The 19,862-nt window shown below is 46.6% G+C and overlaps 1 protein-coding gene across 3 annotated transcripts; it reads left to right on the forward strand.

Moving 5' to 3' along the window:
- Nucleotides 1-18,182, forward strand: Snrpc (small nuclear ribonucleoprotein polypeptide C). 3 transcript variants are annotated; one of them, NM_001271040.1, is made up of 7 exons: nt 1-167; nt 7,413-7,638; nt 7,936-7,978; nt 9,509-9,617; nt 12,547-12,636; nt 14,161-14,265; nt 17,851-18,182. In NM_001271040.1, exons 2-7 carry the CDS (start codon nt 7,631-7,633, stop codon nt 17,973-17,975), a joined length of 480 nt encoding a protein of 159 aa, NP_001257969.1. In that variant the 5' UTR covers nt 1-167; nt 7,413-7,630; the 3' UTR covers nt 17,976-18,182. The 3 variants fall into 3 exon arrangements, with proteins under 3 accessions (NP_001257969.1, XP_087453773.1, XP_087453774.1); XM_087597647.1 differs by lacking the exon at nt 1-167 and having other exon boundaries at nt 7,581-7,748; XM_087597648.1 differs by lacking the exons at nt 1-167; nt 7,413-7,638; nt 7,936-7,978 and adding an exon at nt 7,983-8,088.
- The last annotated feature ends 1,680 nt before the right edge of the window (nt 18,183-19,862 follow it).

The following is a 19,862-nucleotide window of genomic DNA, read 5'->3' on the forward strand; positions in this document are numbered from 1 at the left end:
ATTACCCTTGAGTTTGCTTCAGACCATCACACAACTGGAAGATGTTTTGCACACTCCTGTGCCTGGGAACTTTCATCTCTCTTGCTTACATTTCATTCAAGAGTGCTGTGTGCACCGGAGCACGCTTGTGAAGCCGGCATCTGGGAGACAAAGCACAGAGATCACAGGTAATCCGGAACAGTTGAGGCCGGTTTGGACTAACCAGGAGGCCTGAGGCCAGTCTGGGTTACCTAAGACCCTATCTCTCTCTCTCTCTCTCTCTCTCTCTCTTTTTTTTTTTTTTTTTTTTTTCCCCGGAGCTGGGGACCGAACACAGGGCCTTGTGCTTGCTAGGCAAGCGCTCTACCACTGAGCTAAATCCCCAACCCTATGACCCTATCTCAAAAATAAATTCATCTTAGTCTCGTGGTGCAGAGGATGATTTTAATTCCAGCACGGAGGAGGCAGATGGATCTCTGAGTTCAAGACCAACCTGGTCTACAGAGCAAGTGCCAGGAGGGCCAGGGCTACACAGAAAAATTCAGTCTCAAAAAACCCCCAAAACAGCAAACCACCCCTAAACCCGTAACAAAGCAAACGATTCCTGTTCTTGACAGTGCAGCCGCTGTTGAGTGGGGTTCTAGTGTGGAGTTTTTGTTCTACCACAGGGATAAAAGTCCTAGTTTTTAGTTTGGTGCCATGAAAAAGTCTCTTGGAATGATTTTAGGCAGGTCTTTATGTGGACCGTGCTTTCGTTTCTCTTAGTTGGCTTCAAAGAGAATACCTGGACCATGGAGAGCTGTGTTCAGGGTGTGGAACTGCCTGGTGCCTGTGGTAAAATGTTCACACTGGTGGACAGACAGGACGTCCACCCGCTCTGTCTTCTCCCCCTCCTCACCTCCTCCGACTTTTTTTTTCTTTTTTTCCGGAGCTGGGAACCGAACCCAGGGCCTTGCGCTTGCTAGGCAAGCACTCTACCACTGAGCTAAATCCCCAACCCCTCCTCCGACTTTTAAAAACGGAGGTGGGATCCCCGGAACTGAGCTGTGGGTGCTGGGAACTGATCCCTTCCTCTGCAAGAGAAGTCAGTGCTCTCTAAGCACCGAGCCATCTCTCTATCCCTTTAACTTAAAAAAAAAAAATGTGTTTGTGTGTGTGAAGGTCAAAGGATGACCTGTGGTCTGGCGAGCTCTGCCACGTGAGTTCCAGGGATCCATCTTATGTCATCAGGCTATTGGTGCAAGTGCCTTTACCCATTGAGTCATCTTTCTGGCTCGAGAGGCAACAGCTCGAGCCCCACCCCCACTTTCAGTCTTGCTGTGTAGTTCAGTCTGTCTTGGAGCCTGGGTTGACCTTCCTTCCTTTTTCCCCTAGGGTGTCGGGATTATGGGTGTACCTGCTATACAGGCTATACAGACATCTTATATTTCATTTGTTTTGTAAGTATGAGCATGGGAGTGCCATTGTGTTCCTGTGGAGGTCAGAAGACCACAGGTGGTGGGGCTGGAGAGGTGGCTCAGCGGTTAAGAGCACTGACTGCTCTTCCAGAGGTCCTGAGTTCAAATCCCAGCAACCACATGGTGGCTCACAACCATCTGTAATGAGATCTGATGCCCTCTTCTGGTGTGTCTGAAGACAGCTACAATGTACTCATATATAATAAATAAATAAAATATTTAAAAAAAAAAAAGACCACAGGTGGGAGGTCAGCTTTCATTTTCTGCTGTGTGGATTTAGGGAGTCAAACTCACCTTGTGCTTGTTGGTGAATGTATGCCCTACCTGCTGATCTACGGAAACAGCCCTTGTGGTCTCTTTTTCTTTCCTTGAAAAGACAAGGGTCTTACCTTGTATCCCAAAGTGACCTTGGGTAACTCACTACGTAGACCAGTCTGGGCAATCCTCCTGCCTCAGACTCCCAAGAGGTGGTATTACCGGTGTCATGGGTTGGATATGCTTGGTCCAGGGAGTGGCACTATTTGGAGGTGTGGCCTTGTTGGAGTAGGTGTGTCGCTATGGGCATGGGATTTAAGACCCTCATCCTAGCTGCCTGGAAGTCAGTCTTCTAGCAGCCTTCAGATGAAGATGTAGAACTCTCAGCTCCTCCTGCACCATGCCTGCCTGGATGCTGCCATGCTCCCGCCTTGATGACAATGAACCAAACCTCTAAACCTGTTGTTGTAAAAATATATTAATAAAAAAGTATGGTTGTCTTTTATCCCGTTAGGTCCCCACCTCGGTGCCCAAGATATCTGCTAGATATCTTGGCGGAAACACATCCCAGCTGCACTTTCTTACACTCAAACCCTCACATAAAAGAACACACAACACAATAATCTTTGACTCAATTGATAAGATATAATTGCCCCCTTAAACATACAAAGCCCGGTAAGAACATCCCTTAAGAACATTGATAACAACCTGTAAATACACAGAGCAGAATCTTAACATCACCTGCCATGGCTTCTACCCTCTCTCTGTCTGTCTCCTGCCTCCTCCTTTCTCTCCTAGTCTCCTCCTCTTCCTTCAAACTTCTCTCCCGCCCATCCTTCCTTCTCCTCCAATGACAGGCCTCCTTCTATCTGTACCTGCCCCTCACCTGTACTTTACAAATTCAATGGGGAGGTGGTTCTGGTGAAGTCATCTGAGTTCTGAGTAGTGACTAGGCAGCTGTCCTTGGGGCAGTGGAATTAGCATCAAAATACAGATAACTTCAGGGCACAACACAACAAAAACCTGTAAGCCAGCCTCAATTAAATGTTGTCCTTTATAAGAGTTGCCTTGGTCACGGTGTCTGCTCACAGCAGCAAAACCCTAAGACCAGGTGTGACCCATCACACCTGCCTTGGTATTTCTTAGGTCTGAAATCCAAGGCCGGTGTTAGTACCTGCTTTCCTCAACGAAATAAGCCTCAGGTGTCATCTTTGGAGCCTGGATTACAATCGCTGGACCATCCTCACCTACAGCGTGTGTCCACATAGCAAAGCAGCCCCGCCGGCCTCTGCAGCAGGGCTTTAGTAGTTGGTAGTGGAGGGAGTTCAAGGCGCCCGTCTGGGAGACAGGCTGTGCTGTACAGTGAGGTGGCACTCACTCTGAAGTAGGAGGCGTCCACCGAGTGGTCTCTCGGTAATGACCAGGACAGGTGGCGTCGTGCCTCTTCCTACCAGCCTCTTTTCTTCCCCATTAACTTGCCTCTTAAAATGATTTGATCTTTAATTTGTTCTTGTGTAGGTGTCTGTGCATATCCGTGTGTATACCAGTGAGTGTCCCTGTGAGTTTAGGCCTGAAGTCGACCTTGTGTCATTTCTTGGGAGTCATCCACCTGGCTTTTTTGAGGCAGGGTCTCTCACATTGGCCTGGGGGTCACTGATTCAGTGAGACTGGCTAGCCAGTGAACCCCAAGGATCTGCCTGTGCCTGCCTCTTCTGGGGCAGAGCTCAGAGTGTCATGTTTTCATGGCAAACACTTGACCACCTATGCCCCAGAGCCCCTGCCCCTTTTCATTTGTGACAGGATCTTACTCTGGAGCCTAGGCTGCCCTTGAACTGTTGCAGCACATGTTATCTTTGGACTTGTATTCCTCTGGCCTCAGGAACTTCCCAGGCATGACTAAGGTATATTTTAGGGCCATGATCTTGTCCCTGAATAAAGGCAGTTTACTTCCAAGAACTTACCTGAGAAAATAAGGCTCTCCAATCACAGCAAAAGGCATCAGGAGGTTACCGGTACACTTGGGCTGGGATTTGGAAGGTTCTCGATACACCAGCCAGCCCTGTGTGTACCATGGATTCTGGCTATGTGAGCCCAAGTAATGACTTCATCACTTACTAGCTTTGCAGTTTGTTTTTCCCAAGTTATGTCACCGCTGTGGTGCTCAATTTGGTTATCAGTAAAAAGCTTTCAAAGCTGAATCCCATTAGATAACAAGGAAAAAAAAAACGGACTCCTCTGATTCTGATACAGACTTGGTGCTTAATAACTGGCAGTGTCTTTTTGTTTCTGTGTGTGTCCTTCCCACACTCAGGTCTTGTTGGAGTGCCACACCATACGAAGGTTGCCTCCATTCCCGTCCTACCTTATAGCAGGGCACCCCTCGAGTTGGACTGAGAAACATCCTGTGCTAATAACAAGCTTAGGCTCTAAAAGGAGACACCGAGAGCAGTAACTCCTTTCCAGCAGAGTCTTACTCAGAGCCTCCCTGCTAAACCTGTTCTCTTTGCTCTTGGCTGGACTTCCTCCTGATGAACAAACCTGTTTCTCTAATAGCTTTAGACTAATAAAGAGGTTCAAAGGACAGCACATTCCTCGGGGCCTGGGACTTCAGCCTTTTCTATTCTTAGCTGTAAACTCTGCATTTACCAGGGTGGAGGCAAAACATTCACAGAACTAATGAATCATTTCCTTCTCACTAACCAAAGACAGTGTCTTCTGCCACCCGGAAGCCACCGTCATAGCAAGGTAATTGTAGCATTAGTATTTTTTTATTATTATTTTTGGACACATATCATATATCCTGACTAGCTTTTATATTTCTTTCTTTTTTTTTTTTTTTTTTTTTTTTTTTTTTTTTTTTTTTTTAAAGATTTATTTATTATATATAAGTACACTGTAGCTGTCTTCAGATACACCAGAAGAGGGCATCGGATCTCTTTACAGATGGTTGTGAGCCACCATGTGGTTGCTGGGAATTGAACTCATGACCTCTGAAAGAGCAGTCGGGTGCTCTTAACCGCTGAGCCATCTCTCCAGCCCCCTCTTTCTTTTTTTTTTAATAGGTATGGGTGTTTTATTTTCGTGTATGTCTGTGCACATATGGACCAAGTGCCCACAGGCCAGAAGAAGGTTTTAGATCTCCTGGGACTGGAGTTAGACTGTTTTTTTTTTTTTTTTCTTTTTCTTTTTTCTTTTTTTCGGAGCTGGGGACCGAACCCAGGGCCTTGCGCTCGCTAGGCAAGCGCTCTACCGCTGAGCTAAATCCCCAACCCCGGAGTTAGACTGTTTTTAAACTACCATAAGGGTGCTGGGAACTAGACCTGGGTTGTCTGGGAGATCTTCCAGTGCCCTTAACTACTGATCCGTATCTCCAGTTCCTTATTTTGGCTTCTTGAGACAGTTTCAGGATGTAACTTCCACCTCTGGTTGACCTGGACTTGCTATGTAAACCAGGCTGGTCATAAAGTTGAGGCAATCCTTCTGCTTCTGCCACTCTGTCCCAAGTGCTGGGATTGCAGGTGTGTTACCACACCAGACACGACATTCTGTAATTTTAGTGTCAGGGGGAGGATCTAGGAGGCTGAGGGAAGATTTAGATTTTGTTGTTTTTCAAACATGTTCTCACCTTGTAGCTCTCGCTGTTTTGGAACTTGTTCTGGAACTCACAGAGATCCACCTGCCTTTGCCTCCCAGGTGCTGGGATTAAAGGTGTGCATCACCATTGCCCGGCTAGGCCTAGGTTATTTTATTTTGGTTCATTTGTTTTTTGAGACAACATTTTTCTGTGTATTCCTGGTGTACTGGACCTCACACAGATATCCGCCTACCTCTGCCTCCTGGGTGTTGGGACTAAGGGCTCGTACAACCACCACCAAGCCAAAGGTCTGGGTTATTAAGGAACTAATAAAGACCAAAGTTATCTGAAGGTGACAATGAAAATCACCGCTAGGGGCAGGAGAGGTGGCTCAGTGGCCACTGCTCTTCCAGAGGTCCTGAGTTCAAATCCCAGCAACCACAAGGTGGCTCACAACCATCTGTAAATGGGATCCGATGCCCTCTTCTGGTGTGTCTGAAGACAGCAACAGTGTACTCGTATACTTAAATAAATCTTTTTAAAAAAAGAAGATCACTGCTTTGAAGTGACATTACATTTGAGTTGGATTTTGCAAACTGGCTAGGTATAGTAACTTTTCTGATTACCTTTGTGAGTGTGTGTGTGTGTGTGTGTGTGTGTGTGTGTGTGTGAGTGTGTGTGTGTGTGAGAGAGAGAGAGAGAGAGAGAGAGAGAGAGAGAGAGCAGTATGACTCATTCTCTGGAACTCAAATAAAAGGGAATCCATGGCCTGGAGAAATGGCTCAGTGGTTAGAGCACTGACTGATCTTCCAGAGGTCCTGAGTTCAAATCCCAGCAACCACATGATGGCTCACAACCGTCTGTAATGAGAACAGCTACTACAGTGTACTCATATACCTCATATAAAGTATTTCTTTAAAAAAAATGAGAGAGAGCAAAGTGTAAGTTTGACCTTTTAGTTGGCAAGGTCCTGCTACCAACCAAATTCTTCCTATGAAGTAACTACCATTTATGTGGCCTAAGTGACATTTCACTTGATGCTTTATGAACATTAATTTTTTTTTAGATTATGCATGTTTAGCTTGCACGTATGTAACTGCAGCACGTGTGAGCCTAGTGCTGGGAGGGGATTAAAAAAAAAGGTCCACCAGACCCTCTGGGACTTGAACTGCAGGTATCTGGGAGTCACCGCGTTGGTGATTGAGCCTAGATCCTTTCAAGAGCAACAAATGCATAGTCGCTAAGCCAACTCTCCAGCCCCGAACAAGCATTTCTACATTTGATTCTTCCTTAAACGAGTCATTCTTGGGGGCTGGAGAGATGGCTCAGTGGTTAAGAGCACCGACTGCTCTTCCAGAGGTCCTGAGTTCAATTCCCAGCAACCACATGGTGGCTCACAACCATCTGTAAAGAGATCTGATGCCCTCTTCTGGTGTATCTGAAGACAACTACAATGTACTTATATATAATAAATGAATAAATCAAAAAAAAAAAAAAAAAACAAAACGAGTCATTCCGTGTACTTTTCACATGAGGAAACTGAAGCTCATAGAGCGTAAGTAGTACAGATAGGAGCGAAGCAGTGAGTCAGGTTTTAAACCTTGGGACTCTACTACAGAGACCGGCCCCACTCACCCAGGAGTGCGTCTCTACAATTCACATCTTAATGGCTCGACAACAATTATTAATTTCTCAGTGGTCGTCTTCTACATTTTCTTTGTCTTCCCTAAAGTTGAGCTGCCCTCTTGCCTGCTTCATTTCCCTAGCATAGGACTTTGATCCCTTGTCCACTGATTCGATCGATTTCAGTTTATTGCTAATCAGGTGTCAGAGAATGAGGACTTTTACCTGATTTGGTTCTGCTGTTTTTCAGCACTTACACCAGAGCCGGTAACATACTAGGGCAGCGATCCTGACTCCTTTTGCGGGTAGAACAACCCGTTCTCAGGTGTCAACTAAGACCATCACAAAACACAGATATTTACATTACTAGTCGTAAGAGTGGCAAAGTTACAGTTATGAAGTAGCGACAAAAAAACATTATGGTTGGGGAGTGGTCACCACAACTTGAGGAACTGTATTAAAAGACCGCGGCAGCAGAAAGGTTGAGAACTGCTGACCTAGGGCTTTGGAACTTTTTTGTTCAGAGAACTAAGTAACGCACTTCCGAGAGGGAATAACCAATCACGAGTAAGTGAGCGCGGGTTGAACCTCCGAGGCACCCATAGCCCACTTCCTGGCCGTCCTCAGTAAAGACCGGAAGCAGAAGTCCTATTCTTCGCGTTTGCATCCCTGCGTCGGCGCAGCCTGTGTGCGTCAGTTCCTGGCGGCGGGGACCGGGATAGCCAACGGCCTGTGGAGCAACATGCCCAAGTGAGTGTGCCCTGGGGTTTGGCGGACTTACGGTGATCCGTCGGGGCCTGGTGAAGGTGGAGGGCCGCGGTTTCTGGTTCTCGAAGCTCTGAGGGCAAGGGAGCACCTTGGTGAGATGCCGGGTGGGGAACCAGGCTCTCCGGTCACCCTTTGAGAGTGGGGTCGGACTCCCCCTCCCCCGAGAAGCCTTGGATTCTGTCAGAACGCTTCGTTTGATTTAGAATCCGAGTAAGTTGGGATTTTTGTCAGTTTGTTTGGACAACTGTTAATTGTTGACGTATTCTTTTGTCATTTCAGGTTTTATTGTGACTACTGTGATACGTATCTTACCCACGATTCTGTAAGTGGCGCGTCTTTGTATAGCCTTAAAATTATGCAAGATTCTTTTTCTTTAGGTCCAGGGGTGTGCGTTGCAGCCTCCTGGAAATTTATGATCACCTTTCCTAGAAAGTAGGTAGGAGGTGGGTGTTTTTTTACACCCTTCTGACTACGTCTTTGTAATGTGAAGATATTTGCAGAATGGTAAAACTTTAGCAAGCTTGTCGATGAAAGCATTTCCATATACAGAAATTGCATGCACGTTTAATGTCATTACTTGAAAGGGTGATCCAGGAAGTTGGCAAATTCCAGGTCAGTCTAGGATACATATTCAAGCCTTGTCAAAATAACGCTCCCCCAACCCCCCCCCAAAAACAAAACAAAACAAAACAAAACAGGAGTGTGTTCCTACAACTTGGAGACTTGATTATGTCACATTATTCAAATGTCGGTTAAAATGGAAAGAAATGTCTTAGCTTGTACAAGTGCAGCTCCATTCCTAGCTTCTGTGGGGACCCCATTATCTATTGATCATCAGAAATAATTGGAAGAATCTAGTGGAATGTGATTAGTGCCACCTGCTGTCTAACAATCACAAGGCCCTGGGAAAGATAAAAACTACCCAGCACCAAAGTTAGGTAGTGGGGCTCGTGCCTTCCCAGCGTACTGAGGTGGAGTATTGCTGTGAGTTTAAAGCTATGATGGGAGACCCTACCTCAAAAAAAAAAATTAATTTTAGCAACAACCAAATTTGGTGGTGTGGTTTTAATAGTTTTAAATTATTTATTTATTTGCTCCCCCTTTCCCTAACAAAACAAGACACAGCTCTGCCTGTTCTGGAACTTGATTTGTAAATTAGGCTGACTTTGAACTCACAGAGAGCTGCTTGTTTCTTGCTGCGGAGTGCTTGGATTAAAGTTGTGCGCCACAACTTCCTTGGCTTGTTTTTGGACAAGGTTTCTTTATGTGGCCATGGCTGGCCTAGAACTTGTTACGTAGAGCAGGCTGGCCTGCTGCCTCTGTGCCTTTTGAGCTGCTATTTTCCCAAGAGAAGCATGGGGGCATTAAAATAGCACTAGGGTTCAGATAAGCGGTATGCACATTTTTTTCTTAAAGTAGCAAATTGTGTCTTAGATCTGTAAATACGGATTCTCTATAACAGTCTGTAACTGTAGACAGAAGCCACAGACAGTAAATAAATGAAGTTGTTGGCTGATGTGTAACCTTAGAGTGCATGTCTAAAAGGCAGAAGCTCTGAGTGGAGTGCAGGGAGGCCAGGAGGCAAGGGTCTGTGTGCCCCAGTGCTCAAAAGCAAATACCCTGGAGGGATAGAGTGTCTCACACTGTGGTCTTGGTGGGACAGATATGCTCAGGGCCCCAGGATGCTGGTCTCTGGTCTAGTTAATATGTCCAGTAAAGATGTCTACCGATGGCAGTGTGTGGAAAAGGTATTTCAGTGTCTTAGCTAGGCTACCCACCCAGAGGCAAAGCTGAAACCGTTTTAGTTTGATGATTTTGTTTCTGTGTCTGCCATGACCTTTCTGTTTTACAGCCGTCTGTGAGGAAGACACACTGCAGTGGTCGGAAACACAAAGAGAATGTGAAAGACTATTACCAGAAATGGATGGAAGAACAGGCCCAGAGCCTGATTGACAAAACAAGTATGTCTCACACTGTGGTCCTGGTGGGATAGAGTGTCTCACAGTGTGGTCCTGGTGGGATAGAGTGTCTCACAGTGTGGTCCTGGTGGGATAGAGTGTCTCACAGTGTGGTCCTGGTGGGATAGAGTGTCTCACAGTGTGGTCCTGGTGGGATAGAGTGTCTCACAGTGTGGCCCTGGTGGGATAGAGTGTCTCACACTGTGGCCCTGGTGGGATAGAGTGTCTCACAGTGTGGCCCTGGTGGGATAGAGTGTCTCACAGTGTGGTCCTGGTGGGATAGAGTGTCTCACAGTGTGGTCCTGGTGGGATAGAGTGTCTCACAGTGTGGTCCTGGTGGGATAGAGTGTCTCACAGTGTGGTCCTGGTGGGATAGAGTGTCTCACAGTGTGGCCCTGGTGGGATAGAGTGTCTCCTAGCGTAGTTCTGGTGGGATAGTGTGATCCCATTTTCTTCATCCCTTTTCCACAGCAGCAGTTCACTGTGTGACATACCGGGCCATTTGCTTGGGTCGAATGAGTAGAATGGAAGTTCACTGGTTTACCAGGAATATGGGGACATATTAATATTAATTATTAAGACAGTGCCTCAGAGGACAGTCAATTGTTTTGGATGGGTAGAGAAGATGGAGTTGCCTAGGATTTTCCTGTTAATGGCAAGATTTTGTAGTACTTTATGTGCACCTGTCTTTGAAAATTGTGAGCCACAATGTAGAGAGTTTTCCGTGATGATTTGAAAAGGTCGGGATGCATTTGAGAGACTTTATTTGGGTTTCATGTTTGTAACTGATAGAGAGGAGTAGTCAGGGGAAACCTGATGGTAAAGAACAGCCCATGTGATGTGGGCTGCTGCTGGACCTGTTTGTTCACAGGAACCTTCTGTGTTTTGGGTCCCAAACCCTGGCAAGACTTTGTATTTACTTTAAATTATAGAGGTATACTTAGAACATGGCCTTTTCTAAAAATTCATTTAGTTTCATGTGGCACAGGTGGGCCTCTGACTCACTTTGTGCGTTGGAGGCTGATTTGAACCCTAGATCCTCCTTTCTTAGCTTCTTAAGCCTGAGCGTTACAGACATGGGCCTGGTCTGCTTTTGTTTTGTTTTGTTTTGTTTTAGATAATTGGTATTTTTTTTTTCTCCTATGTGTGATGTCTGCCCATGAATGCACATGTGGAAGTCAGAAAAGGTGTCAGGTCTTATTCTGTCACTCTGTGTGGGAGATAGCATCTCAGATGTAGCCTAGGCTGTCCTTGTTATTTAGACCAGGCTGGCTGCCTTTGCTCCTGAGAGCTGGAACTAGTGGCAGTTGTCACTGGGCCTGACTCTGCTCTTAGCACTTCTGGCCTCTTAGTCCCTTGGGATAGAGCCTTTCATCGAAGCTGAAGCCATTTCAGCTGGCTGCCGGCTGGACTAGTGAGCGGAGATGCTCCTCTGTCTGCCCCTCTGTCCTGGAATTACAGGCAGGCATTCATGGCTATGCCTGGCCGTCATATGGTATCAGGGATTTGAACTCTGGTCCTCAGGCTTGAGCAAGAACGCTCATGCACTGAAGTGTCTTTCCACTTTTGTTTGGGTATTTTGGAACTTCTAGCAATTATTTTGAGATTTGAGAGAAGTCCAATAATGCCACACACTGGGCTAAGTGAATTCTCTCAGTGGTAGACTTGTGGTGTAGGGGAGGGAGACTGTCAGGAACTTGCTGTGTTGTCCAGAGTTAAGTAGATATGAGTTTGCTGTTCCCTCCGCACTTACTCTACAGGCTGCCTATATAGGATATGGACAGCGCTCTTCCAAGTGGAAAAGCCCTACACGGACAGAAGCCCTGAAGTCATGGTCTGCCCGCCTTTGTCTTAGTGGATGGAGTGGGTAGGCCACAGGAGTCAAGAGTGGGCTTTGTTTATTTATTTAGGGGATTTTAGGTTTTGTGTTTTTGAGTCTTGCTCTGTGGTCCAGACTACCTTTGAACTCCCAGCCTCGTGGCACCGGCTTCCCAGTGTAGGGTTATGGCTCTGGCCCATGTATTAGCGATGCGATTGTTCTCATGTCTGCATGGATAACATTCATTTTCCTCTGTTCTCACTGCCGACTCATGTGGTCCAGGAGAAGGCTGACTGTGGTAGACCTTTGTTAGCGTAATGGCTCCTTCAGTGTCATCTCTTGCTTTCAAATATTTGTTTCTTCCTCATCTGGTTCACTGCATTTGTTTCAGGTGAACAAGGAGTGTATGTTGTCCTTACTCAGGAAGGGGAATGCACATGTTTTACAGCTTGGCTTAAATTGATTAAAACTAATTTTTTTTTTTTTTAGTGCAAAGACTTGTCTCATATGCTTGTCAGTCACAAGCCCCTGTGTTCAAGTCCTCCGGCAATGTCTCTTGAGTGCTGGGGCCAGAGGTGTGCACCATGCCTCACAGCAGTGGGAAGCACAGGTTACATGGTTACATTACAAGAAGACTTCTAGGGGGCTGCAGAGATGGCTCAGCTGTTAGAGCACTGACTGCTCTTGCAGAGGTCCTGAGTTAATCCCAGCAACCACAGGGTGACTCACAACCATCTGTGATGAGATCTGGTGCCCTCTTCTGGCCTGCAGGCAGAATACTGTATACATGATAAATAAATAAATTTTAAAAAAAAAGACTTCTAGGAACCTTAGTTCAGGAAATGAGTTCGTTGCTATTGTAACAATGCAGTATCTCGGGGTTGGGGATTTAGCTCAGTGGTAGAGTGCTTACCTAGGAAGCGCAAGGCCCTGGGTTCGGTCCCCAGCTCCGAAAAAAAGAACCCAAAAAAAAAAAAAAATACAGTATCTCGGTCCATGGGTAGGACCTGTAGAATACTTGGTAAGCGAAGTCAATACAGGCAGATTTCAAAGAGGTATTTTCATGAACGAGTTGTTCAGTCTAACGCATCACTTTTGTTTTTTTATCTCAAGCGGCTGCATTTCAACAAGGAAAGATCCCTCCAGCTCCGTTCTCTGCTCCTCCGCCTGCAGGGGCCATGATCCCGCCTCCCCCCAGTCTCCGTAAGTGTCAGACTTTGTGTCAAGGTGTGCGGCTGCTCAGGTCAGCCCTTGATTAGATCGTTAGCTTCTCACATTGTTGGTTTCCAGATCTTGGTGACTGACTGGGTAGTCACTAATTGTTTGCCCACATAATTTCCTGTTATGTGGTTGTAAAATGCGCACATTTTATTGCTTTTGTTTTTGATTTTTGATTTTTCAAGACAGGGTTTCTCTGTAGCCCTGGTGGTCTGGAACGTGTTCTGTAGGCTAGACTGGCCTAGAACTCACACAGATTTGCCCACCTCTGCCTCGAAAATGGTGGGACTAAAGGTGTGCGTGTCCCATTTTGTGTGTGTGTGTGTGTGCGTGTGTGTGTGTGTGCGTTTGTGTGTCCTCCGAATTCCACACAGCACAGCATGTACATGTACACCCCATACACATACACATGAGCCTCTGTTCTCTGGGAAGGCCTGTTCTTCATGTAGTGGCGGGGTGTATCTGTACACGGTCATTGTTCTTTTGCTCCCCTGGGAGAGCCTGAGAGACACCAGCTAAGTCTTGTAATGACGGGTGTGAATGAAGAAGCAGGCTGCTTGCCTCTAGGGACTTGTGGGGCTCTCAGGCTGCTGTGCCTCCGCTCTTTCCCCTCTGGGTTTCAGTTTCCAAGGCTAGCCCAGATCCTCTTATCTAGTGTGTGCTTATCCCAAACAACAACAAAACCAAGCACACTGCAGAGAATTTTTAAGTTTTTATTTGATTTTATGTGTGGGTGTTTTGCCTTCATATATCTAAGTATGCTGTGTATGTGCCTGGTGCCAGGAGTTGGCATTGAATTTCTGGAATTAGGTGCCAGGCTGTGGCCGTGGTGGCTCATGTCTTTAATCCCTTCCTCTGGGGAGGTGGAGGCAGATGTGAGTTCAAGGCCAGCCTGATCTACAGAGTGAGTTTCAGGACAGCCACAACTACAGGGAGAAGCCTTGTCTTGAAAAACCAAAAAAAAAAAACCAATCCAAAAAGCCCTTTGGAGCTTGAGTTAGACGGTTGTGAGCTGCTAAGTAGTTGCCAGGAATTGAACCCAGGACCTCAGGAAGAGTCCCAGTGCTCTAACCACTGAGCCATTATTCTAGCCCTTGATAATTTTGTTTTCTTTTTTTCAAGATGATTTCTCAATTTCACACTGGTAAATGTTTTTACTAGAGGTAATTTTCCTGGGGATGGAACCCAGGGCCTTGTGCAAGCTAAGCACATGCTCTACCACTGAGCTGTGCACTGAGCCCTGAGTGTTTTTACATTTCTGTCTACCCAGTTTGTTATTTCTCTCATGTTTTCTGTATTAGAGCCTTGTTTCCTCTGTGTAGTGATGGCTCTCTTAGATCTTGGTAAACGCACCATGACAGGCTCTTTTTGTGAATCCTGTTAGACTCGGAAACTGTAATAATGAAGAAGTTTTTTACTTATGTGTCGATCCAGGCGTGAGCCTCTTAGCTTCACTGAGGATCGTGCAGCATGGAAAGCCTCTAACCGCAGCTTCTTTGTGTGTTTTAGCGGGTCCTCCTCGGCCTGGCATGATGCCTGCACCCCACATGGGAGGCCCTCCCATGATGCCAATGATGGGCCCCCCTCCTCCTGGGATGATGCCTGTGGGACCAGGTGAGTTGGAATGTGTCACAGTTTAGTGTGTAGTATTAGGTCTGCATTCAGGGGTGGGTTTTGTTAGCTGTCAAGAGTTGTCTGTACCGTACCCCTGAATTTCATCAACCTTTAATGATGACGATTTGTTCTGTGCTGCTGACAGCAGCGGTGAGGCTGCCTCCCCCTCCTCCTGCCGTCCTCTCCTCAGTCTGACTTCTGGCTACTTACCATGTGGATCAGCTTGCTGCCTCTTGGGAGTAAAGGAAAGGTAGTTTGGATTTTGATTTGTTGGAGAACTTCCTCCTGTTGGAGAGTGATTCTCGGAGATGAACTGTACCTAACCAGCAGAAGAGACACCTTTGGCTTTGTAGGTTTTTCTGTGTTTGAGACAGGGTCTCCCTTTGAAGCCCTGCTGTCCTGGAACTGTCTATGTAGCTCAGGCTGGCCTTAGTTTGCAGATCCTCCTGCCTCTGCCTCCCTCTGCTGGTATTGAGGGGCTGTGCCACTGTGCCCAGGAATCGTTGATTTTGGTTTTTAATTCAGAAAGCAGAAGGGTGATTTCTGTCCAATGCCTTACACTGTGTTCGCCATGCCCTGCCAGGCTTATAGGTCCTCCCACTTAGCCAGAGCCTGTGGCTTCATCCATGGCCTTGGGGATCTTTAACTGTGGGCACGTGGGGCACCCACATACCATAGAACGTCAAGTTCTCAAATGTCACTGGTTACAGCATAATTAAATTAACTATTGTAATAAAAATGGTGGACATAGGAAGGTTTGGAAGTAGATGAGTGGTTCCTTCGACTCCACTGGAGAAACAAGGTGCACAGGGATAAATTAGGGCAGCTTTCCAGCCAGGAGGGTCAGTCGTGGCCTTTGGGTTTCATGGTTGTGAAGAGACACGATGACTATGGCAGCTCTTATATTAACTGGGGCTGGCGTAGCTTGAGCATAGGAAATCTCAAAGCCCCCCACCAGGCCACACCTCCTAATAGTGCTGCTCCGTATGGGCCAACCCTTCAAACACTTGAGTCATGGGGGCCAAACCTAGTCAGACCACCACACTGGCCTATGAGCTCAAGATGCAACCACGTGAGATAGATAGAGACAGGGCTTCACTGTGGAAACCAGTCTGGCCTTGAACTTATGGACAACCACTTGCCTCAGCCTCCCAAATACTGGAATTAAAGGAATGTGTCACTGTGACTACCTTGTTCTCTAAAGCAGTGTCACTAAATAAAACATTTAGTGAGTGTCTCAGGGTTTTACTGTTGCAAACAGACACCATGACCAAGGGAAGTCTTATAAGAACAACATTTAATTGGGGCTGGGTTACAGGTTAAGAAGTGTAGTCCAGGGCTGGAGAGATGGCTCAGCGGTTAAGAGTGCTGACTGTTATTCCAGAGGTCCTGAGTTCAATTCCCAGCAACCACATGGTGGCTCACAACCATCTGTAAAGAGATCCGATGCCCTCTTCTGGTGTATCTGAAGACAGCTACAGTGTACATAATAAATGAATAAATCTTTAAAAAAAAAAAAAAAAAGAAGTGCAGTCCATTATCATCAAGGCAGGAACAGGGCAGCATCCAGGTAGGCACGGTACAGGAGGAGCTGAGAGTTCTACATCTTCATCTGAAGGCTGCTAGTGGAAGACTTGATTGCAGACAGCTAGGAGTAGGGTCTTAAAGCCCAGGCCCACAGTGACACACCTACTCCAACAGGGCCACACCTCCTAACAGTGCCACTTCCTGTTCCAAGCACATTCAAACCGTGACAGTGAATTTAAAGATGTTGGGAACCAGGAATGAGTGGCCCATAGAAAGAAGCCTCATAGCTGGATGTGATGGCCTTCGCTGTAGTCCTTCCTGAGCAGTTCAGCTATTCACAAGGACACTTGTTTGAGGCACTGTGGGCAGTACAGCACACCCTATTTGTATAAAAACAAATAAATCATGGATAAGGAAAAGAGGCTGTGAAGACCTGGGGCCACCACACCCTTTTTCCTACCCCACATAACCAAGACTTTATGGTATAAAGTTAAAAGGTGGAAAGGAAACAGACCTCTATATAAAATCTCATTGTTGGAAAATCTGAATTAAATACACTGTGGAGAGAAAGGAGGAGTATCTAGTTGGTAATGTTTTATATGGACAGTAACATACAGGTTACCAGAGTGGACCTGCTGTTCACGTAGGACAGCATTGCATGCTACCCTTGCCGCTGCTCTTGTAGCTTCTGGACCTACTGGGTTTGCCTGATAGAGCTCCCCATACATCATTTGCCCTCCTATGGTGGGGGAATGGAATGTTGAATTAAGAGTTTTACTCTTTTTTTTTTTCTTTTTTTTTTTCTTTTATCTTTTTTCTTTTTCTTTTTTTTTTCGGAGCTGGGGACCGAACCGCAGGGCCTTGTGCTTGCTAGGCAAGTGCTCTACCACTGAGCCAAATCCCCAACCCCGAGAGTTTTACTCATAACCTAGGATGGCCTTGAACCTGAGCCCTCTGTCCCCTCAGGGTGTTGACATTACAGGCATGTACCCCACATCCAACTTTGAATATGCTTATTATATCTTGAGCTATTTATACCACAAGCTTTTAATCAAAATTAACTAAAAGAAACATTTATAGGATACAATGATGTATTTGTAGTTTCTGTGTTCCCTACCCCTAACTTACTTTGATTTCCCCTTTTGAGATAAAGGCTCATATATAACCGACTGGCCTAGGCGTATTAAGTAACCACGCTGGCCTCAAACTTGCTACAGTGCTCCCGTCTCTGTTGCCCTGTGCTGGATTACAGGATGGGCCGGTGTGCTTGAAAGCATGGGTACTATAAGGAATTCACATAGCAGAAACATTGTAGTGCATAACAACAGATGAGTAATAGTTTCTAAACTGCATTTAGAAAATGGAACTCGGTATGTTCCATTTAATGTGATGCCTGTTATTTTTTATGACTTGAGCTAAAACGGTTACTGTTAGGTTTTTAACCTGGCCTAGTCATTTCCCCATAGTTCCCAACAGTGGCTGAGTGCTGAGATTGGCCTCTGCACCTGCACATGGAGGACACAGTGCCCGGTCACATGGTGGAGATAACTGGTTGGGAAAGCTGAGCAGGCCAGGCATGGGAGTGCACGCCTTTAATCTCAGCACTGCAAGTTGAGGCCAGCCTGGTCTACAGAGCTGGTGTCCTTGGTGCCTTGAGAGCAGTGCTCTATTTATAGCGCTGCTGTCATCGGACCAGGGTCCCTGCCTGCACTTCCTGTGCTGACCTTTCCTTCCCTCTGTGTCTGAGAGTGTCTTAAGTAACTTAACATTTGAATTTGTCACATTTTTTTTCTATTGTGTGTCTTTTCAGGTCCAATCTGTAGTTTGTTATGTGTGATGTCCTCCACCCTTCTCCCCAAATAGGGTTTCTCTTTGTAGCCCTGGCTGTCCTGGAACTTCCTCTGTAGACCAGGCTGGCCTAGAACTCAGACTGTTGAGTGCCAGGAGTAAAGGCACGCACCACCACCGCCCTGCTCTCCTTTAGGTTTTAATTGAAGTCCCACCTACTGTCTCCCGAATATTGTTTTTCACTCCTTTCTCCTTTGTTCTGTTTTGCAGCTCCTGGGATGAGACCACCCATGGGAGGCCATATGCCCATGATGCCCGGGCCTCCAATGATGAGACCTCCCGCCCGCCCTATGATGGTGCCCACACGGCCTGGCATGACCCGGCCAGACAGATAAGAGCAGAAGCGCTCTTTATCCTTTTGTATTTCTTGTTGTTTCGCCAGGAGATCTTGGTGCTGACCCTGAGTGTTTCCTAGGTGCATGATGAGGAACTTCCCTTCCTAACAGAGAGAACGCTTCTGGAGGGAGAAGTGGTACAAAAAAGTGCGGTTTTCACTTACATTGTGAAATGTGAAAATAAAGTCGTCAGCTCTTTTAGTTAAAGTGTGTCTCCTTCCCTTCCTTCCTTTGTCCTGCATCACGTCCTAGGGAGCTGAAGCCAGCTATGTTCTATAGCTTGTTCTGCAGTGCGTTAGCAGCCAGCCGTGTGAACACTCTAAAGCCCAGGCCAGCCTTGATGCTAGGATTATGGGTGTATGCTGTCATGCCTGGCTGGCACATCAGATTTTAACATTTTCACTTCATGTGGTGGTGGCACACACCTTTCATCCCAGCACTCGGGGAACTGAGGCAGGCAGATCTCTGATGGACTGTTTACTCTGAGTGAGCTGCGATTGTAAGCCATGCCTTTAGCTACCCACTCTAACCATTTACTCCTTTTTCTCAGATCCCCTTCTTGGCCTTTTGCCATGAGGGGGTATGGGTGAGGGGCACGGAGCAAGAAAGGCTCTCCCATGGTCCTGCTGGCCTTGACCTCACTGGCTAGCTAAGGCTGACCCTGACCTGATGTCCTTTCCCCTCCCTATGCTGGGGTACCCAGCATGTGCTCCCCATCCAGCTTTCTTGTCAGCTAGCGGTGACAGGTACACGATTTGTAAAGTCAGACAGGTTCATTTTAGTTGGTCTAACTCGGTGTAGTTGAAATGACCCACCTATCTAGCTGTGCTTCCTGGAATTGCCAACTGCGCAGAATCCAGAGGCGGCAGGTGGAGGCTGAGAGGCCTGACTACACCACGGCACAGAGGTAATCATTTTACTGATTTACCACTTCAGGGTCTCTGGTCTCCAGGCCACTTGATTTGGCATCTCTGCCTCCAGAGATCCAGTTGGCAGCAGAGTGTCATTCAGTGCAAACCTTTCATCCTAACAGTCACGAGGCACGAGTAGGTAGATTGCAGAGTTCGAGGCCAGCCCACTCTATAAAGAGCAAGTCCTCAGACGGCCATGGCTACAAACAGAAACCCTGCCTGGAAAAAAACAAAACTTTTTTTTTTTTTTTAGCTTTTCTCATGTAATTTATTTTTATTTTATGTTCATTGGTGTTTTGCATGCATGCATATGTGTGAGGGTGTCCGAAGCCCAGGAACTGGAATTACAGTGTGAGCTGCCCTGTGTGTCCTGGGAATTGAACCCAGGCCCTCTGGAAGAGCAACCAGTGCTCTTATCCGTCTACCATCTCTCCAGCCACTCTTTTATTTTTTTAAAATGTGGTCTCCAGGATAGAGCAGGTTAAGAAGAGCACTGACTAAACTTCCAGAGGTCCTGAGTTCAATCCCCAGCAACCACACGGTGGCCCACAACCCTCTGTAGTGGGATGCGATGCCCTCTTCTGGTGTCTATGCAGACAGAGCACTCGTATATGTAAAATAAGTAAAAGAGAAGGGTCACAAGGAACCTGGGTTGTCCTAGAAATCGCTATGGATGACCTTAAATTTCGAAGTCCTGCTTCTTCCAGGTGCTTCCCTCATGCCTGGCTGCTATCCTGAGATGGGAGTGTTTTCATACAGCCCAGGATGGCCTTGAACTACTTCAGCTCATGAGGACTGGGAATTCAAAGAGTGGTATCAACTGGGAATGGCATCGAATACCTTTAATCCCAGCACTCAGGGTTGGGGTAGGGGGTGGGGGTGGGGGAAGAGGCAGGCCTATCTCAGAATTCTAGAACAGCCTGGTCTACAAATTAGTTCCAGGACAGCCAGGGCTACACAGAAAAACCCTGTCTCA

Source organism: Rattus norvegicus, chromosome 20 (assembly GCF_021556685.1).
Source record: "Rattus norvegicus strain SHRSP/BbbUtx chromosome 20, alternate assembly SHRSP_T2T, whole genome shotgun sequence".
Classification (NCBI taxonomy): domain Eukaryota; kingdom Metazoa; phylum Chordata; class Mammalia; order Rodentia; family Muridae; genus Rattus; species Rattus norvegicus.